Raw genomic sequence first — 23,317 nt, 5'->3', positions numbered from 1 at the left:
GGAGCTTCGAAGGTATCCTCGTGTCCAAAGATCTGATTGGCCATTTGATCCTGGCTGCCCCCTTCTTGGCAATCACATGGGAAGCCAGTTTTGGTCTCCTTATTTGCTCTCATGCAGGATGACGATCATCGATCCTCAGCAATGTGTTCCTGATCGATTCCATCATTGAACCCATACTCCGTCAATGTGCAAATCTGTGAATTATCACTGCTTGTTCTCGATCACAAATCCGCAGACCATCGCTTATTCTCGTTGATCAGTACCATCGGTCCACAACTCCAAACGCATAACCAGACAATGGCGCCCATGCCCGAACAATCAACCTCCAAAACGCCACAGAGTTATACTGATAGGCTCGTCTCCCTCATTGCGCTACTCCGCACTGCATTGGATCGAGTCGTGCCATCTCCAGAGCGGCGATCGCGCCTAATAGAGCTTGCGCGCTCACACCCTTTCCTCGCGACGCTGCTTGTGTCGCAGATCGTGTTCGCTGGTCCGCCGCTGCTACTGTTCGCTCTTTTCATCGCAAATGTCCTCGCATTTAGTCTCCTATTTGCGGTTATCGCAGCGGTGTCTGCAACGGTGTTTTGCGCCGGGTTTGCGCTGCTGATACTCGTTCCGACGATGGCCGTGATGATGACAATTGGGTTCGGGGTTTGGCTGTGGGCATGGACGTTGTACGGGATTGTCAGATTGGTCGGGGAGAGCTTCAACAGCGGCGGTACAGGCGTGAATTTCGATGTTGCGCTCAGCAAAGGCAGATCGGAGCAACAAGAGAAGAGAGAGAAGAATTAATGTCCTTTCCTCATCTACTTCATTTGGGATTTGTGAGTGTTAGATCCATGTTGAGGTTAATCGATACTGTACAAACTGACTGTACTTAGGCGTGCAAATATAGTGCATACGGTCTGGTCGGTCGATGGGAAAAGAATCTAATCCATTATACACGCTCATAGAAGTCTATTTTTTACGAAAGTTACCAACCCCGCTTAGCCAACTTGTCTGTGTCGGACATCTGCGACACATTGATTCCAACCATGGCCTCACCCAGACCTTCACTGACCTGGGCCAGAACGGCCGGGTCCTTGTAATGCGTGACAGCCTGCACGATAGCCTTTGCGCGCTTCCGGGCGTCGCCAGACTTAAAGATTCCCGAACCGACGAAGACGCCATCGCAGCCCAGCTGCATCATCAGCGCCGCATCAGCCGGTGTCGCAACGCCACCCGCGGCGAAGTTGACAACGGGGAGACGACCCTTTTCGGCGGTCTCGCGCAAGAGCTCATAGGGAGCACCCAGCTCGCGGGCATACGCGCGCAGCTCGGTCTCCGGGTCCGGCGAGCTGAGAAGGATGCCTCGTGCGCGAGCAATCTCCTCATTGACCGTGCGCATATGCTTAACCGCCTCAACAACGTCGCCCGTGCCGGCCTCACCCTTGGTGCGGATCATGGCAGCACCCTCGGCAATGCGGCGCAGGGCCTCACCGAGGTTACGGCAACCGCAGACGAACGGAACTTTGAAATCGTGCTTCTTGACGTGGTATTTGTCATCGGCAGGAGTCAGCACTTCGGATTCGTCGATGTAGTCAACGCCGAGGGCCTCGAGGATCTACAATCTACTTCAGCATATGTTTCAACCTCATGATTGACAGAGAGGACAAACCTGGCATTCCACAAAATGTCCAATCCGGGCCTTGGCCATGACTGGAATGGTGACAGCATTCATGATCTCCTTGATCAGAGCAGGGTCCGACATGCGGGCAACACCTCCTTGGGCTCGGATATCGGCGGGGACTCGCTCGAGGGCCATGACGGCCACAGCACCGGCTTCTTCTGCTATGCGAGCCTACATTGCGAACTCCTGTTAGCATTTAAAAACCCTTGAGTAAAATCACACACAGGGGACAAACGGTACCTGCTCCGCATTGACAACATCCATGATCACACCACCCTTAAGCATCTGTGCCAGACCGGCCTTGACGACAAAGTCGGTCGGGCCCTTGCCGGCGCCGTTTGTGCCATTGGTGGCAGCACCGTTGTTCGATTCGGAAGCCATGACGAAGGCAAATTTTCTGATATCCGGCAATATGAATGCACAGGTTTGATTGACTTCAGAGAACGTAGTAGAGCGAGTGAAGACAGAGAAATCTATAATACTCCGTAGAGATGAGTCACCGGCAAACAGATGACAAGACTACTAGCTTCAGTGAATTACACCTTCAACTGCCCACCACTACGACACGCTACCGTTACCCCTCTTGAAATTTCGATCTAATTCGAATAAGCTTTTTGAATTTTCTGCTCTTCTTTGCTTTCATTTGCCACTTGAACCGTCAACCGCCTCAATTGACGCCGATTTTCACCGGGGACACCCTTTGTCATTGGTGAACAACCCCGCGGGAACGCCGATAATTTTTTGACGCCTCAGGCCACACTCCGAGGGAAAGCGGGACGCATGGCCAATAGGAATTCTCGTCGGCAGGACTGTCGATCTCACCGGTTTATCGGAGTCTCCTCATCGATGGAGCTTATCGAGAATCGATAAGTCACGTGACTCTGAAGCTCCAGCGTTGATTATGTAATCAAATGGCCAATCACGAGCTGGATAGGTAGTGCCTTTAATGCCTCAGGCATTAAAGGCGTTCTGAGCTGCCATTGTTGACGTCATGACAATTAATCAATACAGCTAACACAAAGAAACATCGGTCATCATACTAGAAATCGTATCAATTCCTCGCTCTTTGCATTTTTCTACCATAGCCATCAGGGATCCATAATAGGAAAAAAGAAGATGGCGACGTTCTATCTTTCCCGTCCATTCCTCGTCACCGGCTCACTCACCTTCGGCCTCGGCCTAGGGCTCCTCCATTCAATGCGTGCCAGGCCCATCCAATGCCAATACACCGCGCCCTACTACAACCAACACGCTTCCCCTGAAACCGGCTGGTCGTTAGTCAATGTTCCCGCGGCGGCAAAGCAGGGCCGCACAACCATTCAACATCACGCAAAGGAAGAAGACGGGGGATTCTTGACGGCATCGTTGATGCGGCAGGTGAGTTTGGGGAGTGTGCTGGGTGTTGTGGCCGGGTTGGGGTTGAGGGTGTTTTCGAGAGCGTTGGTGTTTTTTCTGGGGGTGGGGATTGTGCTTGTTGAGGTAACATCTTTTCTCTCCAAAAGGGTGGTACCAGGGGGGTTTCTGATGGGTATGTAGTGGGCTGCGTCGAAAGGATATCATTTGCTCCCGGTGAATCGATTGCAGAGAATAGTTAAGGGAGTTGATGTGAAGAAGGCTGTGACGGAACATGTTCCGTTCAAAGCGAGCTTTGGCGCTACAATGGCCATGGCGGCGTTTGCGCAGTTTTGAGTTCTGTTTTTCTCATGCCTAGATGAGGTATTCGATGTAATATGGGCTGAATGTAATAATATACACGGGGGTATCTAAAATGATAGATAGGTCAATGTCATGCCAGCACAAGCTCCTCAAGAACACCCTCCATCTCCTCTCGCGTCAGCGGCACGCTCAATGTCTCCGCCCCCGATGGGTCAATGCGCGAGGTCACCATTTGATGATCGTGAAATTCCTTGAGCAGCGTGCGGAACATCATTTCCGACGACGCAATGAATTCCTCCGACGCCTTTTGGTACAGCGTCCGGAACTCAATACCCGTCTCCTCGTGTTGATGCTGTCGAGACTCGGCCACGCCGCCATCTTCCTCATCCGACGCGTGTCCTTCACCGGTCTCCAGCGAGAGAAGCTCTGTTAAGAGCAAACGGTACAGGTTCCGCGCATTCTCCGGCAGACTCTTGAGAACGAATGCAACGCCTTCTTTCCCGCCGACACGTTTGCCCTTCTTGCCCAGCAGCCCGTGCACTTCATCGACCACGTCATACTCGCTGTCATAGCTGACAAACGTTGTGCAGTCGTGGAAGACAAAGTTGAATTGATCCCGGAGACTCACATCCCACATGGCTGCGAAATTCGGCGTGTCCACTGTCGCCAGCACGTTAACGGCCGGCAATGCGGCCAGTCGCGCCAAGTAAACTTGAACGGCGGCACGCCGCAATGGAGGCGCATCAATTGAATTTATCAACACTGTGATCTTTGGCTGGCGGTCGGGAGCTTGTGACTGTAATGTCGACTGAAGCAAGTCCAGAACTTCTCCCGGTTGGGCCCCCAGCTTTGATGGCGCGTCTTCTTCACCATCGTCGAGGACAGCGCTAGCAACTGTGGCGATAATCGAGCGGACTGAAATGTTGGGCGTGTAGCCGTTGACCATGACGATGGTCTGCGAAGGAGATCGTCGACGCAGCCAGTCAGCGAATTTCTGGACCAGCCGACGTTTCGATCCATATCCATATAGACAAATGTTGAAGCCTTCGTGGAATTCAAACCTCCACTGCGGAAACGCCCGGTGATGTATTTCCAGGAGCAGCTCCTTTTCTTCTTTAAAAGGGTCTTCATATCGCTTTAACAAGTCAAAGTACTCCTCGTGTGTAAGTAGTGACACTTTGGATAGCGTATTATTCGATGTCTGCGGCGGACCCGGACGGTTCTGAAAGAAGAATCGCTCATGTGGAGGTATATCGCCTTCCGGCGTGGGTGACCGCTTATTCTTTGCGCCTTTCGGGCGTCCTGCGCGCCGTTTCTGGGGCGGCTGATCCGTCTGCGCAGGCTGCTCGCCATCCGGATGTTCGACTGATGGCACCGCATTGGCATCGTTTGGTTCCTCTCCATCCTCCGCAGCATCATCGTCTTCTTCTTCCTCTAGAATCTCCTCAGCAAGCTTGTCTGCACCATCCCAGGCTTCATCGTCGCTCTGCTGCTCGAGCAGAACCCGTGCGCTCTTCCTCTTTGCTGATCGGTCCGCAGCTCTTGCGCGCGATGGAGTGTCTGTCGCGGATCCCTTCTTCGGAGTCGTAAACATCGAGGCAGCCTTTTCCTTGCGCTGCGGAGTGCGGAGCCCCGATGGCTGCAGGCCATCTACGGGAGATGTGGGCGGATTGGCATCACTGTTGCGCGCGCGCTTCGAGGGAGTCGCATTGGGATTGCTGGCCTTGGTCCGGCTTGGTATTTGGCCCGTTTTTTGTCTCTTGGGGGTTGACGTAGTCGGGCCGTCTTCTTCGTCGGCGTTGTCTGCGGTACCTGGAGGTTTGCGCTTCATGATGCCAGTATCACTCAACCGAGCCTGGTAATTGGTAGTAATCTTATCGAGACACGTCGCGTATCATGCCAGTGTCTGTTCGAGGCATTGAAAGTTGACTAGCTGAAAAGCTGGCGGTCCTGAACTTCGATCGAACAGGCGGAGTCAAGAAAGACGAGACATGCGATATGGGAGTAATCGCGACCAAAAAAAGATCGCTATGTACAGTGCTTTACAGCTGGTGTAGAATCACTGAGTGGTTGAAATTCATTGCAGGAGAATTATCAACAGTCGTGGACAGGATTCCGACGCGCCTTTCTCGCCGACGCGCGGAGCGAATCAAAGTTTCGAAAGACTAGGAAGCAACAGTTTACAAGTGTGACTCATCGCCTTGGCTCAATTATATTTACCAGGTCGACAGCCAGAGGGGATCTCTCTCATCGACATAATTTCTCTCTCCCTCAATGGCTGCTCGCACCATGGTAGGGCTTCTCCGATCTCGGCCAGCAGCAATTGCGGTCTCTTCCTACATCCAAACTACTGCACGCCTACAAATCCGCCTCTACTCTGTCCTCCACGACAGCACCATTCCCGAGTCCAAGCGAAAATATATTCCTGAGTCTGGCAACTATCCAAAGGGCTTCCGCGTGCAGGGCACACATGTCGGCGTCAAGAGCTCAAACACCCGATTTCCGGACCTGGCGCTGATCACGTCGGACGGTCCCTGCAATGCTGCCGCGGTGTTCACCACCAATAAGTTCCAGGCGGCCCCCGTGCAGGTCAGTAAGGCCGTGCTTGACAAGCGCCGAGGCGAGGGAATTCAATCGGTGGTGATCAATTCCGGCTGTGCCAATGCGGTGACTGGGAAAGGAGGGTTGGAGGATGCGTGGAAGATGAGCGCCAAGGTGGATGAATGCGCTGGGTTGGCAGAGCCTAGCACGCTGGTCATGAGCACGGGAGTCATTGGGCAGCGGTAAGTTTGAGATTACCAATGGTGTGGCCCGAATTGATTGTTGACAATCGCAAGACTCCCAATTGACCGAATCATCGACAAGATCCCGGCTGCTTACACAAACCGCGCTGACACACACGCCGCCTGGCTGACCACGGCGCGTGCCATCTGCACGACGGACACCTTCCCAAAGCTGCTGTCGCGGACGTTCACGCTGCCGTCCTCGCCTGGCATCACCTACAGCCTCGCAGGCATGACCAAGGGCGCGGGCATGATCCATCCCAACATGGCAACGCTACTGGGCGTGCTCTGCACCGACGCCCCCATTGAGGCTGCAGCGTTGAAGCCACTGCTCATGCATGCCGTCTCCCGATCCTTCAACTCTATCTCCGTCGACGGCGACACCAGCACCAACGACACCATCGCACTCCTGGCCAACGGCGCCGCAGGCGGCCGTACCATTTCCGCGAACACCACAGCGGAAGACTACGCCGCGCTGCAGGACGTCCTCACCAGCTTCGCGCAGTCTCTCGCCCAACTCGTCGTTCGCGATGGCGAAGGCGCCACCAAGTTCGTCACCGTGCGCGTCCAAAACTCGCCCGATTACACCGCCGCGCGTCGCATCGCTGCGACAATCGCCCGCTCCCCGCTCGTCAAAACGGCCCTCTACGGCCGCGACGCGAACTGGGGACGCATCCTCTGCGCCATCGGCTACACGGAGGGCGTGCCCGACGGAGTGGTCGTGCCAGAGCGGACGAGCGTCAGTTTCCGACCCGCCGATGGCTCGCCTGACCTGCGGTTGCTCGTCAATGGCGAGCCAGAGGTCGTCGACGAAGACCGTGCGAGCGCCATCCTGCAGCACGAGGATCTGGAGATTGTCGTGGATCTCGGCGGCGGGGCGTCAGGAAAGCTTGGTGGTGAGGAGGCCGTGTACTGGTTCTGCGACTTCAGTCATGAATACGTGACGATCAATGGCGACTACCGGACATGACAACGGCTTTCTTTCCAAAGTCCTTGCAGGTCACATAATGTGAAATGTTCCTAGTTAGATATTCATAGACGTAACTTCAATACTGTACAAGTACCGTTCAATTCCTTCGTCCCTTTTCGTCTACACTTTTCAATAACGAGAGAGTCAAGTAAGGGGAAAAACTGTAGTTAAAACATCGCTGAAGTTCAAAACGATAATAAATGCAGCCTTCCCCTATATCCCCATGAACGATCCATTAAAACAAAAACGTGCAACGTATATCTTGTACACCCCGGTTTAGTTCCCAGGAACAAGTCCGCGGAGGCCTTGGCCAAAGTCACCCTCTCGAGCCGCCATTTCAAAGTATCCGTAGATAATGCTGTATTGATGTTAGCAATGACACACCAGTGTTGGGATGAGGAGACATACGTTACGGCAAGGAGGATACCAGTACCGCTTCCGAGCGCACCAAGGAGGTCAGAAGCAACGGACAGGGCACCAATGCAAGCACCGCCAAACGCCGCAGCGGTCGGAATGACACGCTTGAGCTCCTTGTACATGCTCTGCTCACGGTGTCCAGCCATGACCAGGCCCTGGTCCTTGAGCTGCTTGGCAACATCCCGAGGAGAGGAACCAGAGACCTCAATCCAGGTCTTGGAGAACAGAGCGCAGGCCACGAGCATGAAGGTGATGTAGACGACAGTATGCACGGGGTCCAGGAGAGCCTCCTTGAAGTTGAGCGGAGGCGACATGTAGTAGGCAATACCAGAGGCAGCATGGAGCTGAGCAGACCCCTCGCGAGGCTCCCAAACACCCAGGAGCCGAACCAGCAGATTGTCAGAGAAGCGCGAGTACAGCATCTGGCTGATCAGGAAGACGTTGGAGCACAGTGCCGACTGGAGCATGATAGGCATGTTCGACGTGTAGAACAGACGAACAGGATAAGAGCCGCGAACACCGCGCTGGCGAGCAGACTTGACGGGGATCTCAACGCGGAAGCCCTGGAGGTAGATGACGGCGGCAAACACCAGCAGAGTAGCCAGAAGGTTCATGATGTTGGGAAGGCTCTGGCGGTAGAACGCCTCCCGCAGAGCACGCTGCTTGTCGGGCCAGGTCAAGAGCAGGTGGAAGAGAGCAATGATAGCGCCCTCAAACTCGGGGCCACGGCCGGTGTTGATGGTCGTGGGAGAAAACGCCTTCCAGACAATGGACTCGCAGATGTTGGTGGCAATGAACAGCGAAATGCCGCTTCCAAGACCGTAACCCTTCTGGAGCAGCTCATCCAGAAGAATAACAACCAGGCCGGCCACGACCAGCTGCACGATCAGAAGAACGCAGATACCAGCGCCAAGGTCGCTGGGCTGGCCATAGAGACCAGTCAGGACATGCACGCAAGCCTGGCCAAAGGAGAGGATGATGGCAAAGAGCTTCTGCGCCGTCTGGTACAGCTCCCGGTCCGTCTTCAGGTCCAGGTTAACGTCGATCAAGTGCGTACCGGCAAGCAGCTGATCAGAGAAGTCATGTTAGTTATCTACCATCGCAATTGGTGTTGGGCAGGTGAACATACCTGGAACACCATGCCAGAAGAGATAATTGGCGTGATACCCAGCTCCATCAGAGTACCACGGTTACTTGCCAACATCATACGCAGCCAGTAGAGAGGGTCCGACGTATCCGACGAGACAATGCCATACAATGGCATTTGACTCATGACCAAGAAGATCAGCAGGGTCAACTAATGCCAGTGTCAGCGCAATTCGTGTTCGTCGAGTGACGATGCGATCCGTACCCCCGTCCACATCAGCTTCTGGTTGAAAGGGACTTTGGTTTCCGGTGCCGCCACCTCCGGCAGGAGGGGCGTAAACGGTTTGATTAAATCCAAGAAACGGACTGTTGCCATTATCAATTCAAGTCAGCATCTCGAGAATGTCCAGCGCATGGAAGTGGAATTGGCCACGGTTGCGACAGTGTCGCCGGCGCAGGGACTTACGGCCGCTCATTGTGGACACCCGGAACGAAGCATAGAAGAAAGAAAAGGAATAAAAGGAGCGAGACCGATCAAATTTAAATAAAGAAAGGCAAGAAGGGTAAAAAGGGGTGAAGCTGGTGTGCTTGGGGAGAGACGGGATGCTTTGCAATTCGCCGTCGAGGCGGCCGAGTTGGTGTCTTGCTGGCCTCTTTCCTGGCCCAAAGTGACGCTAACCGTTTTTGGCATACAAGCATCGCGAAGCTCCGGCCCAAACAGCGCGCTCAGCTTCGTTCACAGTTACAGTGCTCTACTCTTCAACATACAACAATGGTGAACAATTTTACAGCCCGCAATTCTACTCCATGTAAAGGGGTCCGTATACTTGCCCACCAGGCTCCCAGTGATTCTGATCGTAGATTGTTGAGAAAACATAAAACCACCATTCTCTATGGGTATCGCTCATTCATTAACGCCAGGGTCCAGGGTATTATGCTCGTTCACGACGTGTAAGCAAAGCCTGTGCCACGGCACTTGATCCAGTACTGTCGCACAATATCGTTGGTGGCTGTTGTCCCGCGTGCCTTGAGCAGCATCTCCAGAAACCGCTCTTTGTCTTTGTCAGGGTTGTCATCCTGCGATGAAGCACGAGGGCCGGGGAGAGAAGCGAGAGCATTTGCGAGGTGAGGACGAGCAGCACCCTGGTGTTTGAACAGAATTTTCTTCAGCACATCCGTCAGGTGACTGATGTCCGACCGTGCACAACCACCACTCAGCTGCGTCATCAACACAGTGCACAATGCCGGCAGACACTGGGAGACCGCTTCCGAAACTGTGGGGGAGCTATTCGGAGGCAGATTGAGCACGGCTGTCCAGAACTGAGCGGCTGCGCGAAGGGGGAGAGGTTCTGGGCCACGAAGCGTCTGGATAGCGTACTCCAGAATGGTCTGCAAAACTGGCGGTGGCGCAGGTTGCGATGTCGCAACGCCTAGATGCGGCGGCGGAGGGCCAGTGAGGGAGAAGAGAACGCTCTGATATTTCGGCAGCAAGCGTGTGAGGAATCCGAGGCCGCTGCTCGAAATCTCAGGGTCGTTCTGGTTCGGATTGCTCATCATCCACACAAAGGCTTGGTAGACATGGATAATCAGGAGCCCTGCTTCTTCTGTGACGTCGCTTGCATTGGCTTGATAAGAGGCCAGAAACGCTGACGCAGTGCTCATGACGACATCTGCCGCTCCGACCGCGTTCAATGGAAGACGGGTAAGAAGCAGGGTGACGTCCCGCGGCGGAAGGACAAACGGCCCACTCTTTTCAGTGAAGCCGGCCTTGAGGATCTCACAGATTCCGTGTGCGATGTCGACGGTGATGGAGAAGTGTTCTACGAACCAGTGTAAGAATTGGATCAAGTTCCGCTGGAAAGCATTCGACGTCCAGAAAGAGTTATCAGCGGCAGCGGTATCATCCCCGTCCTCTAGGTCGACGATTGTCTCGGAATCAGCACGCCAGCCGCGCCCAATTCCGGCAATCCCGAGCAACGCGGTGTGGCCATGAGTTCCCAGGACAGAGTAGTCTTGGTTGGCTGCGGCATTCTGTTGCGCGGTCATGGCTCGATTGATGAACGGACTGCTGAGGCGCTCCAGATGGGCTGCCTTCTCTTCGTTGGTAGTCGGGAGAGCCTGAATAACAGCCGCAACTCCCTCTACAACCCGTTCAAGACTTTGAGCTGTTGCCAAGGGGGACTGCTGGAATCGGTCAAGCAGGTCTAGGAACACCGGCAGTTCTGAAGACAATGATCCCCTGCAGGTTTTGCAGAGACTGCTAATTGACCTCGATGCCGTGGCTGTGCAATTGGGGACTTCCAGCGACGAAAACAAGAACGTCAGCACGCGGGGGATGAGATTGATGTTCTGCTTGAAGATGGTCTCGAATCGACCAAGCATCTCCACGAGAGAATGGCGGACCCTAGTGGAAATCTCCAAGCCAGTGCAAATGGCTTCAAACTTCGGGTGGCTAATGACGGCGATCAGATGCTGAGACGCTCGATCGTTGCCATCGATTGCCTCTGAGAGCTGACCCAGGCAGAAAATGACAACCTCGAACATCTTCCAATCGTCACTCTCCAGGGAAAGGCGGGCTCGCTCCTGGAACATCTGAATCAGCTCATCCCCCAAGATCGGATACACCGCGAGCAGGAGGTCCTGAGAGTTCCGTCGGAAAGCGTGGAACTCAGCGCGGTCATCGTCATTCCATCCTGCCATTTCTTCCTTTGGTGGGAGAACAAGCCGATTGAGACAGTTGAGAATAGCATTCGCCAAAACCTGACGTGCGTGCAACAGCTGATCTTCCTCATTCTCGTCCGGCGTCATTTCCTGGACATCATCGGCAGCCTGTGCCCACCAATCTAAAAGCATAGGAGCAAGGCGGTCCTCAACGCCTGGAAAACCGGGTGCGCGGAACATGCTATCCAGGTAAGATAGGAGTATTTCTGACTGGCCTTTGTCCAAGGTTCCCAGTAGAAGGGATTCTCTGCGGAAAGCGCAAAAGCCAAGCACCAGCTCCATGAATGTCATCACATCCTCCTCGGAATCGCCTTCAACATGACGAACAACGAAGTCTCTCCCAGCGTCGCTTGAGATATATCTCATGATCGCATCAAGATGAATGTCTTTCAATAGCGAATCACCGTTTTCGAGAAGGTCCGTTAGTATCTCAGACGCCTTGGTAGTGAGACCCTCTACTGGAAGGCATTGGACAACTCTTTCCATGGCATTCGATAGATCTTGCGGCCCAAGAGAGTCTCGGATCTGAACTGTAGCTCGAACATCCAGCCACGCCTGCAGTAGATGTCAGGGCCTGAACGGATGTAGCTCTCTGTAGTTACTTACTCTGTAGCTTTCGAGGGCTTGCACACCTATACCATTATCACTGTTGGACTGTGCCGCCATGACCTGGCCCAGCACGTGTCTGAGCACAAATTCACAGAGACAGAAAGCATCTCTAACATTGTCCGATATGGCACTACAGGCCATCAGTACCGGGATCTTCGGACAAAATGCCACCTCACAAACTTACTTCCCAACAATCTGGTTGCAGTTCTTGACTGCTTCCGTGGCCATAGTCGTGGAGAATTCGAGCAATGCCTGAATTTGTTTTTCATTTAGGGTCGACAGAGTGCCCTCAAAACCTGCAGCAAGATACTGTTCGTTGGTGGCCCCATCACGGCTGCCGAGCGACACAGCCACGTCCCAGATTGCACGTCTCCAATTTCCGTTCTTATAAAAGTAGGCGATCAGGGCAGATGTCAGCTTGCGGATCACTAGAAGTTGTTCGCCATCGTTGACCAGGTTCATGAAACGCTGCATCAGACGCGTTTTGAGCTCCTCACGTCCTGACTCAGATAAATCGTTCCTTGTAACGAGATCTCATCAGGACCGGGGTGCATTGAAAGAATAAGAAACAAAGGAAGCACATACCAACTCTGATTGATCTTAACAGTGAATGTCAAGGCCCCAAAGAATCGGTGATTGGTGTCACCCGCTTCCAGCAAACCGTCTGCCACCTGCCATCCCTCAGGGCGGCGCTGGACTGCCTGAAGCAGAGCCTGTACATATTTGATTTCCTCAGGAGTGTAATCACGGGGGTTGTATAATTTGGTCACCAGCTGCGATTGTGTCAATGACAATTTGTCCTCACTTGATTCGCAAACAGTCCGATGCGTACCTCCTTTGTCTGCTCTAGCAGCACAGTGGGATCCGATGAAAGGACCTCTGACGCTGCAGGCTGCCTCGCAAGGTCCATTCTTTGCAGGCTTCACACTGATCAACCTTGGAGGGGCCTAACTGATAAGAGATGATTGATATTCAACGAGGATCACGTGCTGATTAGAAATGATCACGCTAAACGTAGATAGGAAAGAGGGGATGACAAGATGATGATGAAGCGGAAGGCGGTGAGGAAAATGATTGTGTGCCTGGCAGAAATCGCTAACCTGAAGAGGCAAGTATGTTGGACTAAACCAGATCAAGAATAGTTCACAATACCACATCACGTGACTCAGGTTGCTGCCCGTCCACAAGGTGGCATGTGCCCATGCGAGCAAGGATTTTGAAGACGCGTGCTCCGAGGCAGGAATTAGGCGGAAGTTATATCTGAGTGACTACTTCACAATGTGCAAAATTCTCTGTTGAAGTTAGGCATGAGTTAGTGCTCCAGGTTCTCTGTAGCAATCCACGAGTTGACAACCTTTGCCGCTGATGTCTTATCTGAGTTATCGGCGCAGAACCAGAACGATGCCCAAGTTCTCCAGCTGCATGTAGACCAACCCACTCGCCATCCCCCACCATTATTATTACGTATATCGCCTTTATTGCGGCGCTTCTCTCGTTTTTCGAAGTGTTTTAGTCCATGCTCTTCGCCCGGCCGTGTTTTCGCCTGCAGCATATTGCATCTTTACGATCAATTCCGTCCAGAAGTCCGAGCCTTCTTCTTTGCCTCAGTCGGTTTTATTCGAGTACAACACCAAGTTCAACAAGCGATATGGAGAGGGTCGATACTACGGAACGTCTCGCTAAACTGAGACGTCTCATGCAGGAGAATAATGTGGACGTCTACAGTAGGTTATCAGATACCAGCTTGCAGCATTACCTGGTGGCAACTAACAATGGTTGCGCAGTTGTTCCCTCCGAAGACAGTCACAATTCGGAATACATTGCGCCATGCGATGCGCGTCGAGGTGAGCACCAAAGGATCTACAGCTATGATTGTAGCCGCGAGGCTGACCGTATTGGTATTATTGTCTTTGCGCAGCATTCATTTCGGGCTTCACGGGCTCCGCTGGGACGGCTGTAATTGCGCCCACGAAAGCAGCCCTTGCAACCGACGGTCGATACTTTCAGCAGGCGTCGAAACAACTAGACGACAATTGGACGCTACTGAAGCGAGGAGTGGAGGGTCATCCGACGTGGCAGGAATGGTAATTTCCTTCCTCGACACGCTGGTGCCTTGGTTGGTTCTGAGCAAGTTTTTTACAGGACAGTTGAACAAGCGGAGGGTGGAAAGACCGTCGGCGTTGATCCGGCGGTGATTACAGCTTGTATGTCCACAGATGCCCTGGTATAAACAGATACCTAGTACTAACGGTGCATTGCTTATGAATAGCGGTCGCGAAGAAGCTGGCAGAGAAACTGGAAAAGGCTGGCGCGAAACTAATCAGCGTCGACAAGAATCTGGTAGATCTTGTCTGGGGCGATGAGCGTCCATCGCGGCCGAACGAGAAGATCAAAGTGTTTCCAGAGAAGTTCGCGGGCAAATCTTCGAAGGAGAAGATCGCCGATCTTCGAAAAGAGCTAGAGAAAAAGAAGCGAGCTGGCTTCTTCATCTGTACGTGACAATGTGGCACTTATGAAGCAAGACTAATCATTTGCGCAGCGGTTCTTGACGAAATCGCCTGGCTATTCAACCTAAGAGGCAGCGAGTAAGGATAACTCTGTGTCATACACAAAGAGGAGACGCGCTGACACTCTTGGCCAGCATTCCGTACAACCCAGTTTTCTTCTCATATGCCGTGGTCACTCCCGACGCGGTGAATCTTTACGTTGACGAAGAAAAGTTGACCCCAGAAGTGAAGAGTCACCTCGGAGAGGATGTTACAATCAAGCCATATAACGCATTCTTTGAAGATGCGAAAGCGCTCAATGAGGCGAAAGCGGCGTCCGAAGGTGGCGCCAGCACAAAATTTCTGATTTGCAATAAGGCATCGTGGGCATTGAGCCTTTGCCTTGGTGGGGAAGGGCAGGTTGAATCAGCCCGAAGCCCCATTGCTGAGGCCAAGGCTATCAAGAACGAAGTCGAGCTGCAAGGCATGAGAAACTGCCATATCCGAGATGGAGCAGCGTTGATCGAGTATTTTGCCTGGCTGGAGAATGAGCTCGTCAACAAGAAGTCCACATTGGATGAGGTGGACGCCGCGACCAAGCTCGAACAGATCCGATCCAAACATGAGAACTTCGTTGGTCTCTCTTTTCACACCATCTCTTCTACCGGTGCCAATGCGGCCGTTATCCATTATGCGCCGGAGAAGGGTTCATGTTCTGTCATTGACCCCAATGCCATCTATCTCTGTGACTCGGGTGCACAGTATCTTGATGGCACGACTGACACGACACGCACATATCATTTTGGCACCCCAACTGAAATGGAAAAGAAGGCCTTCACGCTGGTGCTGAAGGGAGTCATCGCACTGGACACGGCCGTGTTTCCCAAGGGCACTAGCGGTTATGCGCTCGATGCGTTTGCTCGGCAACACCTTTGGAAGCATGGCTTGGACTACATGCATGGAACTGGCCACGGTGTTGGATCTTATCTAGTAAGGGCGTTACTCCTCTGCTGCGGTAGGAACCTGCTGACAATATTTCTCTGGCAGAACGTCCATGAGGGACCCATTGGAGTCGGCTCGAATCCGGCATACGCCGAAGTATCGCTCAATCCCGGCAATGTTATCTCCGATGGTATGTCTCTCATGCATCGCGGTTGAACTCAACCTCTGACAAGCGAATAGAGCCAGGATACTACGAGGATGGCAAATTCGGTATTCGTATTGAAAGTGAGTTCCTTCACTATTGAGAAATAGTAGCTTCTTTCGCTGACTATCGCAGACATGATCATTGCCAAGGAAGTGGAAACACCGCACCGATTCGCCGACAAGCCGTATCTCGGTTTTGAACATGTGACGATGGTGCCCCTAGGGCAGAACCTGATTGATCCGTCTCTCCTAACGGAGCCTGAGATCAAGTGGGTGAACGACTACCATGCCGAAATCTGGGAGAAGACCAAGGACTTCTTCCAGGGCGATGAATTGACGCTCAAGTGGCTGCGAAGAGAAACTCAGCCGTTGAATATACCCTAGTAGAGTGGATCGATCCTGCTCGTGTACATATTGGCATACTCTGTAGGATACACGATTGACGGTGGAATCAAATGAGATGTGTAGACTTGATTCCATTTATCTTGACAGGAGGTGACGCTATACTAGATATGGTATGGCCTCTCTAATTTAGCACGGGTAATTTCCGTAAATCTTACCTTTTTAGGCTATAATCAATGGGATCGCGACAGCTACTATCCGTGCCATCCAGCGGCTTCATGGGGGAACCTGTGTGAGGTGTCAGCCAGGAGATTAAGTTTGCCTCGAATGATTCGCTGCAGCATTTTGCATGCCTTGAATGAACCGTGATCGATGACCGATATCGGACTCTCTCACAGCATCGCGACCTGATTCGTACCTTACAACTTCCGTCAACATTGAACAAAGGCTAGCTCCCGTTCGCAAGGGACGGCGACCCCGACTCGCACCTCGGGCATGAACGGGCGCAACCATTACGGCAACGGGTACGGCTATCCTTCCGATATCGGGCAGGCCGATGGCGGTGGTAGTGGCGGAGGAGGATATGGTAGTACAAATGGTTTGAGTGTCAACGGGTACGGACGAGACCGCGAGCGACGTCCGGGAGGTTACGGGGGATTCTACAACGATGAATCATCCTATCGTCCTCCGACGTCATCTTCCTCTGCGTCGCGCGGCGACCGAGATCGAGACCGTGACTATAACAGTCGCGGCAGGGACCGCTACGGCTGGGAACAGGATCAGCAGCAGCAACAACAGCAGTCGCCGCCATCATGGTCGTCAAGGGATGTCGACCCCCGTGTTCGGATGCGTGCCGGAAGGGATAACCCCGGGTATAGTCGCACGAGATTTGCGAACCGGTCCGATGGAGTTGAGACTGGCAGTTTAGCAAGTAACGGGCCGCGGGCGGCACCGCAGTCCATTGAAGGTGCGCGAACTCCCTGTAGGACTCATTGAGGGATGATCGATGATCTGACTGAGTTGTTTCCCATAGATGTCCTGCAGATGATTGAGAAAAATTGGGATTTCATGGCCAGGGATGACTGCACCCCGGTGCAGGTTGCGTTGCAGTTGATGGACAACAGCACGTTGGGCAAAGCCGACAGAGAGCCGGAGTTTTTGAACATGCACAAACAGATCAAGCGGACTCTGAGATCAATAGTCAATCGTATGTTCCCGGACACTGTGAGCAGAGTGCATTGTTGGCTAATGGGGTACCCACTGCAGAACACCACCAGGGGTTCAACAGTTCTATAGGGACATATCACAAGATTCAGTCCAGTATCCAGTCCTCACAGACTCGCATCCGAGAGCTGAGGAACTCTCTTGAGGAGTCCAAGGCGGGCCTGCTGACAACGAAGCCGGAGCTGCAAGGACTGGCACAGTCTTCCCAAGAGTATGATGACTTCCTACAGCTCTTCAATCGTATCGAGGAAATTCAATTGCTGCCGGAGAAGCTGGAGGCAAGGATCTCCGAGAAGCGCTTCCTGGCCGCAGTCGACATACTCCAAGAAGGTCTACGGATGATGCGGCGGTCTGAATTCGAGTCGATCGGAGCACTGGCGGATCTCCGTGCTTACTTTGCGAATCAAGAAGTAACGCTGACAGATATTTTGATTGAAGAGCTTCATGAGCACTTGTACTTAAAGTCGCCCTACTGTCAAGACCGGTGGAAGTCTCCTGCTACGGACAGCGAAGACGGAAGCAACAAGAATTTGGCCGCTGGGACATGGGATCGGCCGGTGCATAGCTTCCTGGCGAAGCTGGACGTGTCCACTCCGATAGTTGAGGACGCCTCCCGCAACCCCGAGACGGACACATTCTACTACATGCAGGTGATCATCGAGGCTTTGAATCGAATGGGCAATCTAGAGCTGGCAGTCGACCGAATCGAACAAAGAATGCCAGTCGAGTTGTTCGCAGTCGTGGATAAGACAAACATGGAAGTGGATGCTCGTCATCCCAATGTCTCCCGTAGTCTGTTGAAGAGCGATAGCAAGACCGGCCTGACAACGGAAATCAACGAGGAGAGAGGCTATGTTCTGAGCGATTTTCTGTGGACTCTCTTCGCAAAGTTTGAGGCCATCGCGGAAGGGCATCGTGTCGTGCATGATGTGATTGTCGGGATTATAGAGCGAGAGGGCCTTCGCCGAAATTCCCTCGGAGACGGATTCAAGGGGCTGTGGAAGCTGTACCAGAGCGAGGTGAGCATCTTTAACAAGCCATGCTTCCGATATGAATCGCTAAGTCCAGGCAGATCCGATCTCTTCTCCATGACTATTTAGCCACGGATGGGGACAATTCCTATCGATCTGCTGGTCGAGATGGCGGTGGACGGAGAAATTACTCTCTCAACTATAGAGATCGCTCAAGGGTGATTACAACTCCAGCGCAGCGACACTGGCGCTTGCTGACAAGCCACAGAAAATGTTCAAACTGTCCGACATTGATACGAAGTCTGACGACTTCAAGAAGGAGCGTGATGAACTAGACGAGATTTTGCGATCCTCGGTGCCCGGATTGGTGACAAAGTCGTCTCAAAAGCCCACCACCGGCGAGAAGTTCGAGTCTCGACAGCGGAATTCCGGTACCGGGCACAAGTTGCTTGTCGAGCCCAGCGTGTTCAATATGGGTCTGCTGCTGCCGCCCGCACTGTCCTTTATTCAGAGGCTAAAAGACATTGTTCCGGTGGACTCAGAGATTGTCTTGAGCACGTTGACCTCCTTTTTGGATGACTTTTTGGTCAATGTGTTCCAGCCTCAGCTGGATGAGGCTGTGACCGATCTCTGCACCATGAACTTTATCGCGGTGGATGCTTTTGCGGAACATCCGGACTGGGCGTCATATTCTCCAAGACCCATTTTCAAGGGAACGGTCAATTTCTTTTCCTTGGTTAAGGCATTCAGCAAGATGCTTGATAGTATCCCTCACGATCAGATGTTCACGCAGCTGGTGCTGAACCAGGTCGTGACGTATTACGATAAATGCTGCGGCTGGTACAAAGGTCAGTAGGCTGTATTAAGCCACTTGTGATGTTACTGACTGGAGTGATGCCAGCCCTCGTTGTTCGTGTATCGTCGCAATCCTCTGAGGCAAGGCTAAAGGCGGCTGCCGCATTTGCGGAGTCTGGAGAAATCCGCGATGTAGTTGATGAGCTCCTGGCCAACAAGAGCTACAGGAAGGATCTCATTGACAAGGTGGGCACTCTGTTTTCCTTTGTCAGATTATGCGATCTAACATTTGTAGGAAACCGAGCTCCTCATCAAAAAGACCAACGAGAAACCGCTCGAGGCGTACGATATTGTATCGGACCCCAAGACGGTGATTGCGCTGTCGTTGCTCCACAACAGCATGGTAAGACAGATCTGCAATGGCTACCGGAACGGGCGAACGCTAACACTTCACAGCAATGGCTCGCTAGCCAACTGGCGAAGCTGAGATACGTGACTCCGTCCGCCGACTCCTCCAAGAATGAGCCGAATCGGGTGCACAAGGGCCGCAGATGGACGCTGGTCAGTTCACGGTCGGCCTCTGCCCGGGATCACGCCAACCAACCCGTGTATCTGCCGATGAGCAACGAGTCTGTTGTCCTCTTCGACAACACGCTGCAATCTCTCCGCAACCTTGCCAGCTTGGCCCTCCGAACGCTCCACGTCGACATCCGCTGCGGCGTGATCCACGTGCTGACTAAAGCCATGGCCGGACCAGGCGGGCCGCGCGTCTACGATGATCTCAAGGACAGCAACGTACCCAGTCCCGCGCCCCAGCAGCACCAGTACGACTGGCACCTCATCCTCCCCACGGCCCCGACCTCCGCATCGCGCGCCGTCCTCGACCTCAACAACGACCTCGTCACCGTCGACACTAACCTCACCTCGTACCTCGCGCCGGACGAGCGGCAATTCATCACGCGCGGCCTCGCGCGGTTCATCGACCGCATCTTCATCTCCTGCACGCGGTTCATCGGTGTCATGAACAACAACGGCGCCCTCCTCCTACAACTCGACGTGCTTGTCCTACAACAAAACCTCAAAAACATCATCACGACAAACACCCCGGATGGCGAAGGCCAAGGAGAAGAGCAAATCGCCCTCCCCCGCAGCGCCAAATTTCTCGACTGGTTCCTCGAAGGACCCGAAAAGGCCCTCGACTACGCGCGCGAGGAGAAGGAGCTCTTTGCCTCGCAGGGCGAGGAACGTGGCTTGGCGGCTGGTAACGGCGAACCGTTTACCTACGATGAGCTGAAAGTGTTGATCGATTTGTGTTATTCGGAGCTGATTCGTGGTCCTCGCGGGGAGCAGAATCGGGAGGATTATCTCGCGGCGAGGAGGAGCCATGGGGATGCCATGTTGAAGCTGAATGAGGTGATGTGGGATGCAAAGTGATTATTCAACATTGATGCGCTATCTTCGTTTTTCTTGTAGAATTTGAATTAGTTCGAGGAAATGGTTATTGCTACGTGCAGAGAGATGCATGGAAACCAAATGGTAAAACAATTATGGTCAAATGTTGAGCCTGGTCTCGTATCTCGTGGACTCAACAGCAATAGCGTGAAACGAAGAGAAGGAAACAGAAAGTAAAATACCAAAGAAACTTGTCATTCATAACCCAATGGAATGGGACGCACAGTCCTGTCTGTCACGGCACAGCCCAAACATGAATTCGATTCATTCATCAGTCATTGCCACACCGAAGCCTAATAATAATAATATCAATAAAAAAAAAAGCACCCTATTCGCCATCCAAATCTGCCGGACAAGAAAGAGGAAAACGACAACACAACTAAACACAGGTTCCTCATGAAAGAATCAAAACGCGGAGTGGAATCGTAGCAAAAGGGAAAAACACAAACGACATCCACCGGGGTAATGCCTAGGGTAAAAGGGAGGAAACAAAAGAGAAACCCATCCGACAGATCGACAGCATATCCAATCCCAAACCAATCAGTCAGTCAATCGTCACATGCACGTCGTCAACGCGAGAATTGGCTGCTACTTTTCAGATGTCGAGTTGAAAGGCAGGTTTAGGCATTCTCGGTATTATGTGTGTTCTCAACTGGCCCCAACTCCTTCTCGTCCTCGTAGTCGTCAAACTCGAGCCCGGCATCCCGCGCGCGTTGCAGCCACTTGCGCGCGATCTCGCCGCGGCGGTTGACTTCAGCTTTCAGCTTGGCGTTTTGGGCGCTGATCTCGTTCAGCGCTTGCGTAGTGGTGAGGTTGTTCTGCTCCCACCGTGTGTTCATTTGCTTGCGCTCTTCCTGCAGTTGAACAATATACTCGATGGCGCGCTGCAGGATAGCGCCCTTGTTCTTGTCGCAGTTGGGCACCAGCTGTGCGATTTGGTTGATGCCCTCGTTGATCGCCTCACGGCGTCGACGTTCGACTGTATTCTTATTAGACACTCAATCTGTGAAGAGGAGGTGACTGCAACTTACCCTCTTTGTGGTTGTTCTTACGGAGTGCATGCCACTCGGGCGACCCCACCGCGGGCTTCGTCTGGTTCATGTTCTGTGCTTCGCGAGCCGCATACACTGCCGCGGCAGTCGAGTGTTGTTGAGGTGGCGGACCTTGCATAGCACTGGTCGTTGCAGTGGTGGCAGCAGCGCCCGTGGTTTGGTTGTGACCTTGCAGAGTCGTGGACTGGTTGATGTCCTCGCCAAAGCCCAAGCCGTGGCCCAGCTGGCCGCTGCCATCGAACCCAGCCTCTGGCGGAGGCGGATACTTGTTCTGCGGCTGTGCAGCGAGAGCAGCTTTGGCGGTCGACAGGGCATTGTCATCGGTGATGCCATTCGACGAGCCCCCGACGTGCTGCAGAATCTGCTGATCGATGTTCATCTCCGGTGATGTACTGGGCAGACCGTGTGCCTCGTAGCCGCCGAGCGAGTGAGAATATGTTGGCTGGCTCTCACTGGCTTGGCTCAGGCCCTGCACACTTGTGTTGCCGGTGCTCTGCGTGGTCGCGACGCGTTGCGCGTCGGGACCAGCGTTGTCGTCCTCGCGCTTACGCTTGTTACTGCCGCTCCCCTCTGGGGGGTTGTTGACTGCAGTGTCCGACATGATGACTTAACTAGAGATTATACTGTGGTTAGCCCAGGCCATCTTTTGAATTTCAATGGTTGGCAGCCAGGCTGATCCCCGAGACGACCAATCGTGGACGTCGCGAGACCGCGGTGCGATGAAAACAAACCGGGGTGTGCAGATTCCACGCGTCGATGACAACATCAGCAAGTCATCCACAGACCATCAGTTACATGCATCGCGGCCGACAGAATCATTCAGAAATACACAACTTTCATGTATTCACTCAATAAGATGTTTATTATCTTCATATGGATGACCATGCTTGATGATTGACAATGGCCGACGACGCGACCGGCATAAAACACCCAGGATTTGTGCTATCGCGACCGTGGGACGAACCCGACCGTTCATCAACCACATCAACGCGATCGTGGTGGTGGACGGTCATCGCGTTGCCCCAGTACCAAGTAGTGGGGAGAGCTTTTCGTCCGGGCTGGGCTTCGGCTTACCTGGTGGTTATCACCTGACAGCAAGTCACGGGAATCGAGGCCGTGTGGATTGGAAGAGGTACTATGAAATTGGAAAGAAAAAAGACCCAATGCGCACAAGGGAAAAAGCACAAGAGGGGTATCAAATGGGACCGGCGGACGCAGGGAATCGAGATCCGCGGCCAGACAGCGTGGCAGAAGCAATGGTGGACTGCACGTCGAGGGACGAAGGGCGAATACTTGAGGAATCGCGAAGTAGTCGTGGAGAGGCAGCTCACGTGGCGAGGGAGGAGGACAGAAGGGGAGGCGGCAGAGACCAAAAGTGCCGAACAGGGACTGACCCGTCACCTGACCGGAGGCCCACTGTGCGTATCGGCCAATCCGAATGCAGACAGCAACAGGATCGGCATGCCTGGAAAACCAGGCATTCAGGCATCTACCGGACACCTAAGGTTTCCTCGTCCACTCGCACGAACCCTCTCGTGACGGCAGAGGAATTTGGTCATGTGCAACACTCGATGTGCTTTTTTTTGACCCTGGCTTTGTCCACGATTGGCTGCCGATAGCGGACGGGGGGGGGTGCGGAGACGCCCTAGCGTATCCGAGACGGCTCGAATTGCGTTTTCTCCTCCCAGTCCATCCATGATCCTGGTGCCCTCAATTTTCTGTCAGTGTGCCTGCAAAGCCGCATACCAGCCCACTGAATGATTGGATCTTGGTAGACATGGACCGTTAGGGTCTTGCAGATGACTTGCATCCTAGCGCAATCCAGCTCCGGGGTTTGGGTCTCGGGCCGACCCTTGAAAGATCAGAAAAGACCCATGGACCATGGATATAAAAAAAAATGATATACTACTGTATCAGTTCCCAGTGCTAGCCTAG

At 53.2% G+C, this 23,317-nt stretch overlaps 10 protein-coding genes across 10 annotated transcripts; 5 read left to right on the top strand and 5 right to left on the bottom strand.

Annotated features, from left to right (window-relative positions):
- Positions 1-297: 297 nt before the first annotated feature.
- Positions 298-795, top strand: VTN49DRAFT_5015 (uncharacterized protein; the record flags this gene model as incomplete). The annotated part of the gene is made up of 1 exon (XM_069413026.1): positions 298-795. The coding sequence occupies one exon, from the start codon at positions 298-300 to the stop codon at positions 793-795; it is 498 nt and encodes a 165-aa protein (XP_069266934.1).
- Positions 796-976: 181 nt separating this feature from the next.
- On the bottom strand, positions 977-2,053 carry VTN49DRAFT_5014 (uncharacterized protein; the record flags this gene model as incomplete). The annotated part of the gene is made up of 3 exons (XM_069413025.1): positions 977-1,606; positions 1,661-1,843; positions 1,913-2,053. The coding sequence occupies 3 exons, from the start codon at positions 2,051-2,053 to the stop codon at positions 977-979; spliced, it is 954 nt and encodes a 317-aa protein (XP_069266933.1).
- A 735-nt stretch (positions 2,054-2,788) lies between these two features.
- VTN49DRAFT_5013 (uncharacterized protein) lies at positions 2,789-3,361 on the top strand (the record flags this gene model as incomplete). The annotated part of the gene is made up of 2 exons (XM_069413024.1): positions 2,789-3,151; positions 3,209-3,361. The coding sequence occupies 2 exons, from the start codon at positions 2,789-2,791 to the stop codon at positions 3,359-3,361; spliced, it is 516 nt and encodes a 171-aa protein (XP_069266932.1).
- Positions 3,362-3,458: 97 nt separating this feature from the next.
- Positions 3,459-5,159, bottom strand: VTN49DRAFT_5012 (uncharacterized protein; the record flags this gene model as incomplete). The annotated part of the gene is made up of 1 exon (XM_069413023.1): positions 3,459-5,159. One exon carries the CDS (start codon positions 5,157-5,159, stop codon positions 3,459-3,461), a length of 1,701 nt encoding a protein of 566 aa, XP_069266931.1.
- A 458-nt stretch (positions 5,160-5,617) lies between these two features.
- Positions 5,618-7,081, top strand: VTN49DRAFT_5011 (uncharacterized protein; the record flags this gene model as incomplete). The annotated part of the gene is made up of 2 exons (XM_069413022.1): positions 5,618-6,111; positions 6,166-7,081. 2 exons carry the CDS (start codon positions 5,618-5,620, stop codon positions 7,079-7,081), a joined length of 1,410 nt encoding a protein of 469 aa, XP_069266930.1.
- Positions 7,082-7,357: 276 nt separating this feature from the next.
- On the bottom strand, positions 7,358-9,060 carry VTN49DRAFT_5010 (uncharacterized protein; the record flags this gene model as incomplete). Its single annotated transcript, XM_069413021.1, has 5 exons — positions 7,358-7,439; positions 7,490-8,565; positions 8,628-8,795; positions 8,850-8,950; positions 9,051-9,060. The coding sequence occupies 5 exons, from the start codon at positions 9,058-9,060 to the stop codon at positions 7,358-7,360; spliced, it is 1,437 nt and encodes a 478-aa protein (XP_069266929.1).
- A 466-nt stretch (positions 9,061-9,526) lies between these two features.
- Positions 9,527-12,824, bottom strand: VTN49DRAFT_5009 (uncharacterized protein; the record flags this gene model as incomplete). The annotated part of the gene is made up of 5 exons (XM_069413019.1): positions 9,527-11,860; positions 11,912-12,044; positions 12,099-12,434; positions 12,500-12,687; positions 12,747-12,824. The coding sequence occupies 5 exons, from the start codon at positions 12,822-12,824 to the stop codon at positions 9,527-9,529; spliced, it is 3,069 nt and encodes a 1,022-aa protein (XP_069266928.1).
- Positions 12,825-13,562: 738 nt separating this feature from the next.
- VTN49DRAFT_5008 (uncharacterized protein) lies at positions 13,563-15,930 on the top strand (the record flags this gene model as incomplete). The annotated part of the gene is made up of 10 exons (XM_069413018.1): positions 13,563-13,638; positions 13,699-13,758; positions 13,833-13,998; positions 14,057-14,118; positions 14,184-14,405; positions 14,454-14,499; positions 14,556-15,390; positions 15,448-15,532; positions 15,583-15,627; positions 15,680-15,930. The coding sequence occupies 10 exons, from the start codon at positions 13,563-13,565 to the stop codon at positions 15,928-15,930; spliced, it is 1,848 nt and encodes a 615-aa protein (XP_069266927.1).
- Positions 15,931-16,383: 453 nt separating this feature from the next.
- On the top strand, positions 16,384-20,312 carry VTN49DRAFT_5007 (uncharacterized protein; the record flags this gene model as incomplete). Its single annotated transcript, XM_069413017.1, has 8 exons — positions 16,384-16,855; positions 16,922-17,095; positions 17,155-18,131; positions 18,185-18,301; positions 18,352-18,931; positions 18,985-19,124; positions 19,174-19,281; positions 19,335-20,312. 8 exons carry the CDS (start codon positions 16,384-16,386, stop codon positions 20,310-20,312), a joined length of 3,546 nt encoding a protein of 1,181 aa, XP_069266926.1.
- A 638-nt stretch (positions 20,313-20,950) lies between these two features.
- VTN49DRAFT_5006 (uncharacterized protein) lies at positions 20,951-21,983 on the bottom strand (the record flags this gene model as incomplete). The annotated part of the gene is made up of 2 exons (XM_069413016.1): positions 20,951-21,309; positions 21,362-21,983. 2 exons carry the CDS (start codon positions 21,981-21,983, stop codon positions 20,951-20,953), a joined length of 981 nt encoding a protein of 326 aa, XP_069266925.1.
- Between the last annotated feature and the right edge of the window lie 1,334 nt (positions 21,984-23,317).

This window comes from Thermomyces lanuginosus (genome assembly GCF_041956635.1).
Source record: "Thermomyces lanuginosus strain ATCC 200065 unplaced genomic scaffold VTN49scaffold_32, whole genome shotgun sequence".
NCBI classification, from domain to species: domain Eukaryota; kingdom Fungi; phylum Ascomycota; class Eurotiomycetes; order Eurotiales; family Trichocomaceae; genus Thermomyces; species Thermomyces lanuginosus.
This window is presented reverse-complemented; position numbering and strand designations above follow the sequence as displayed.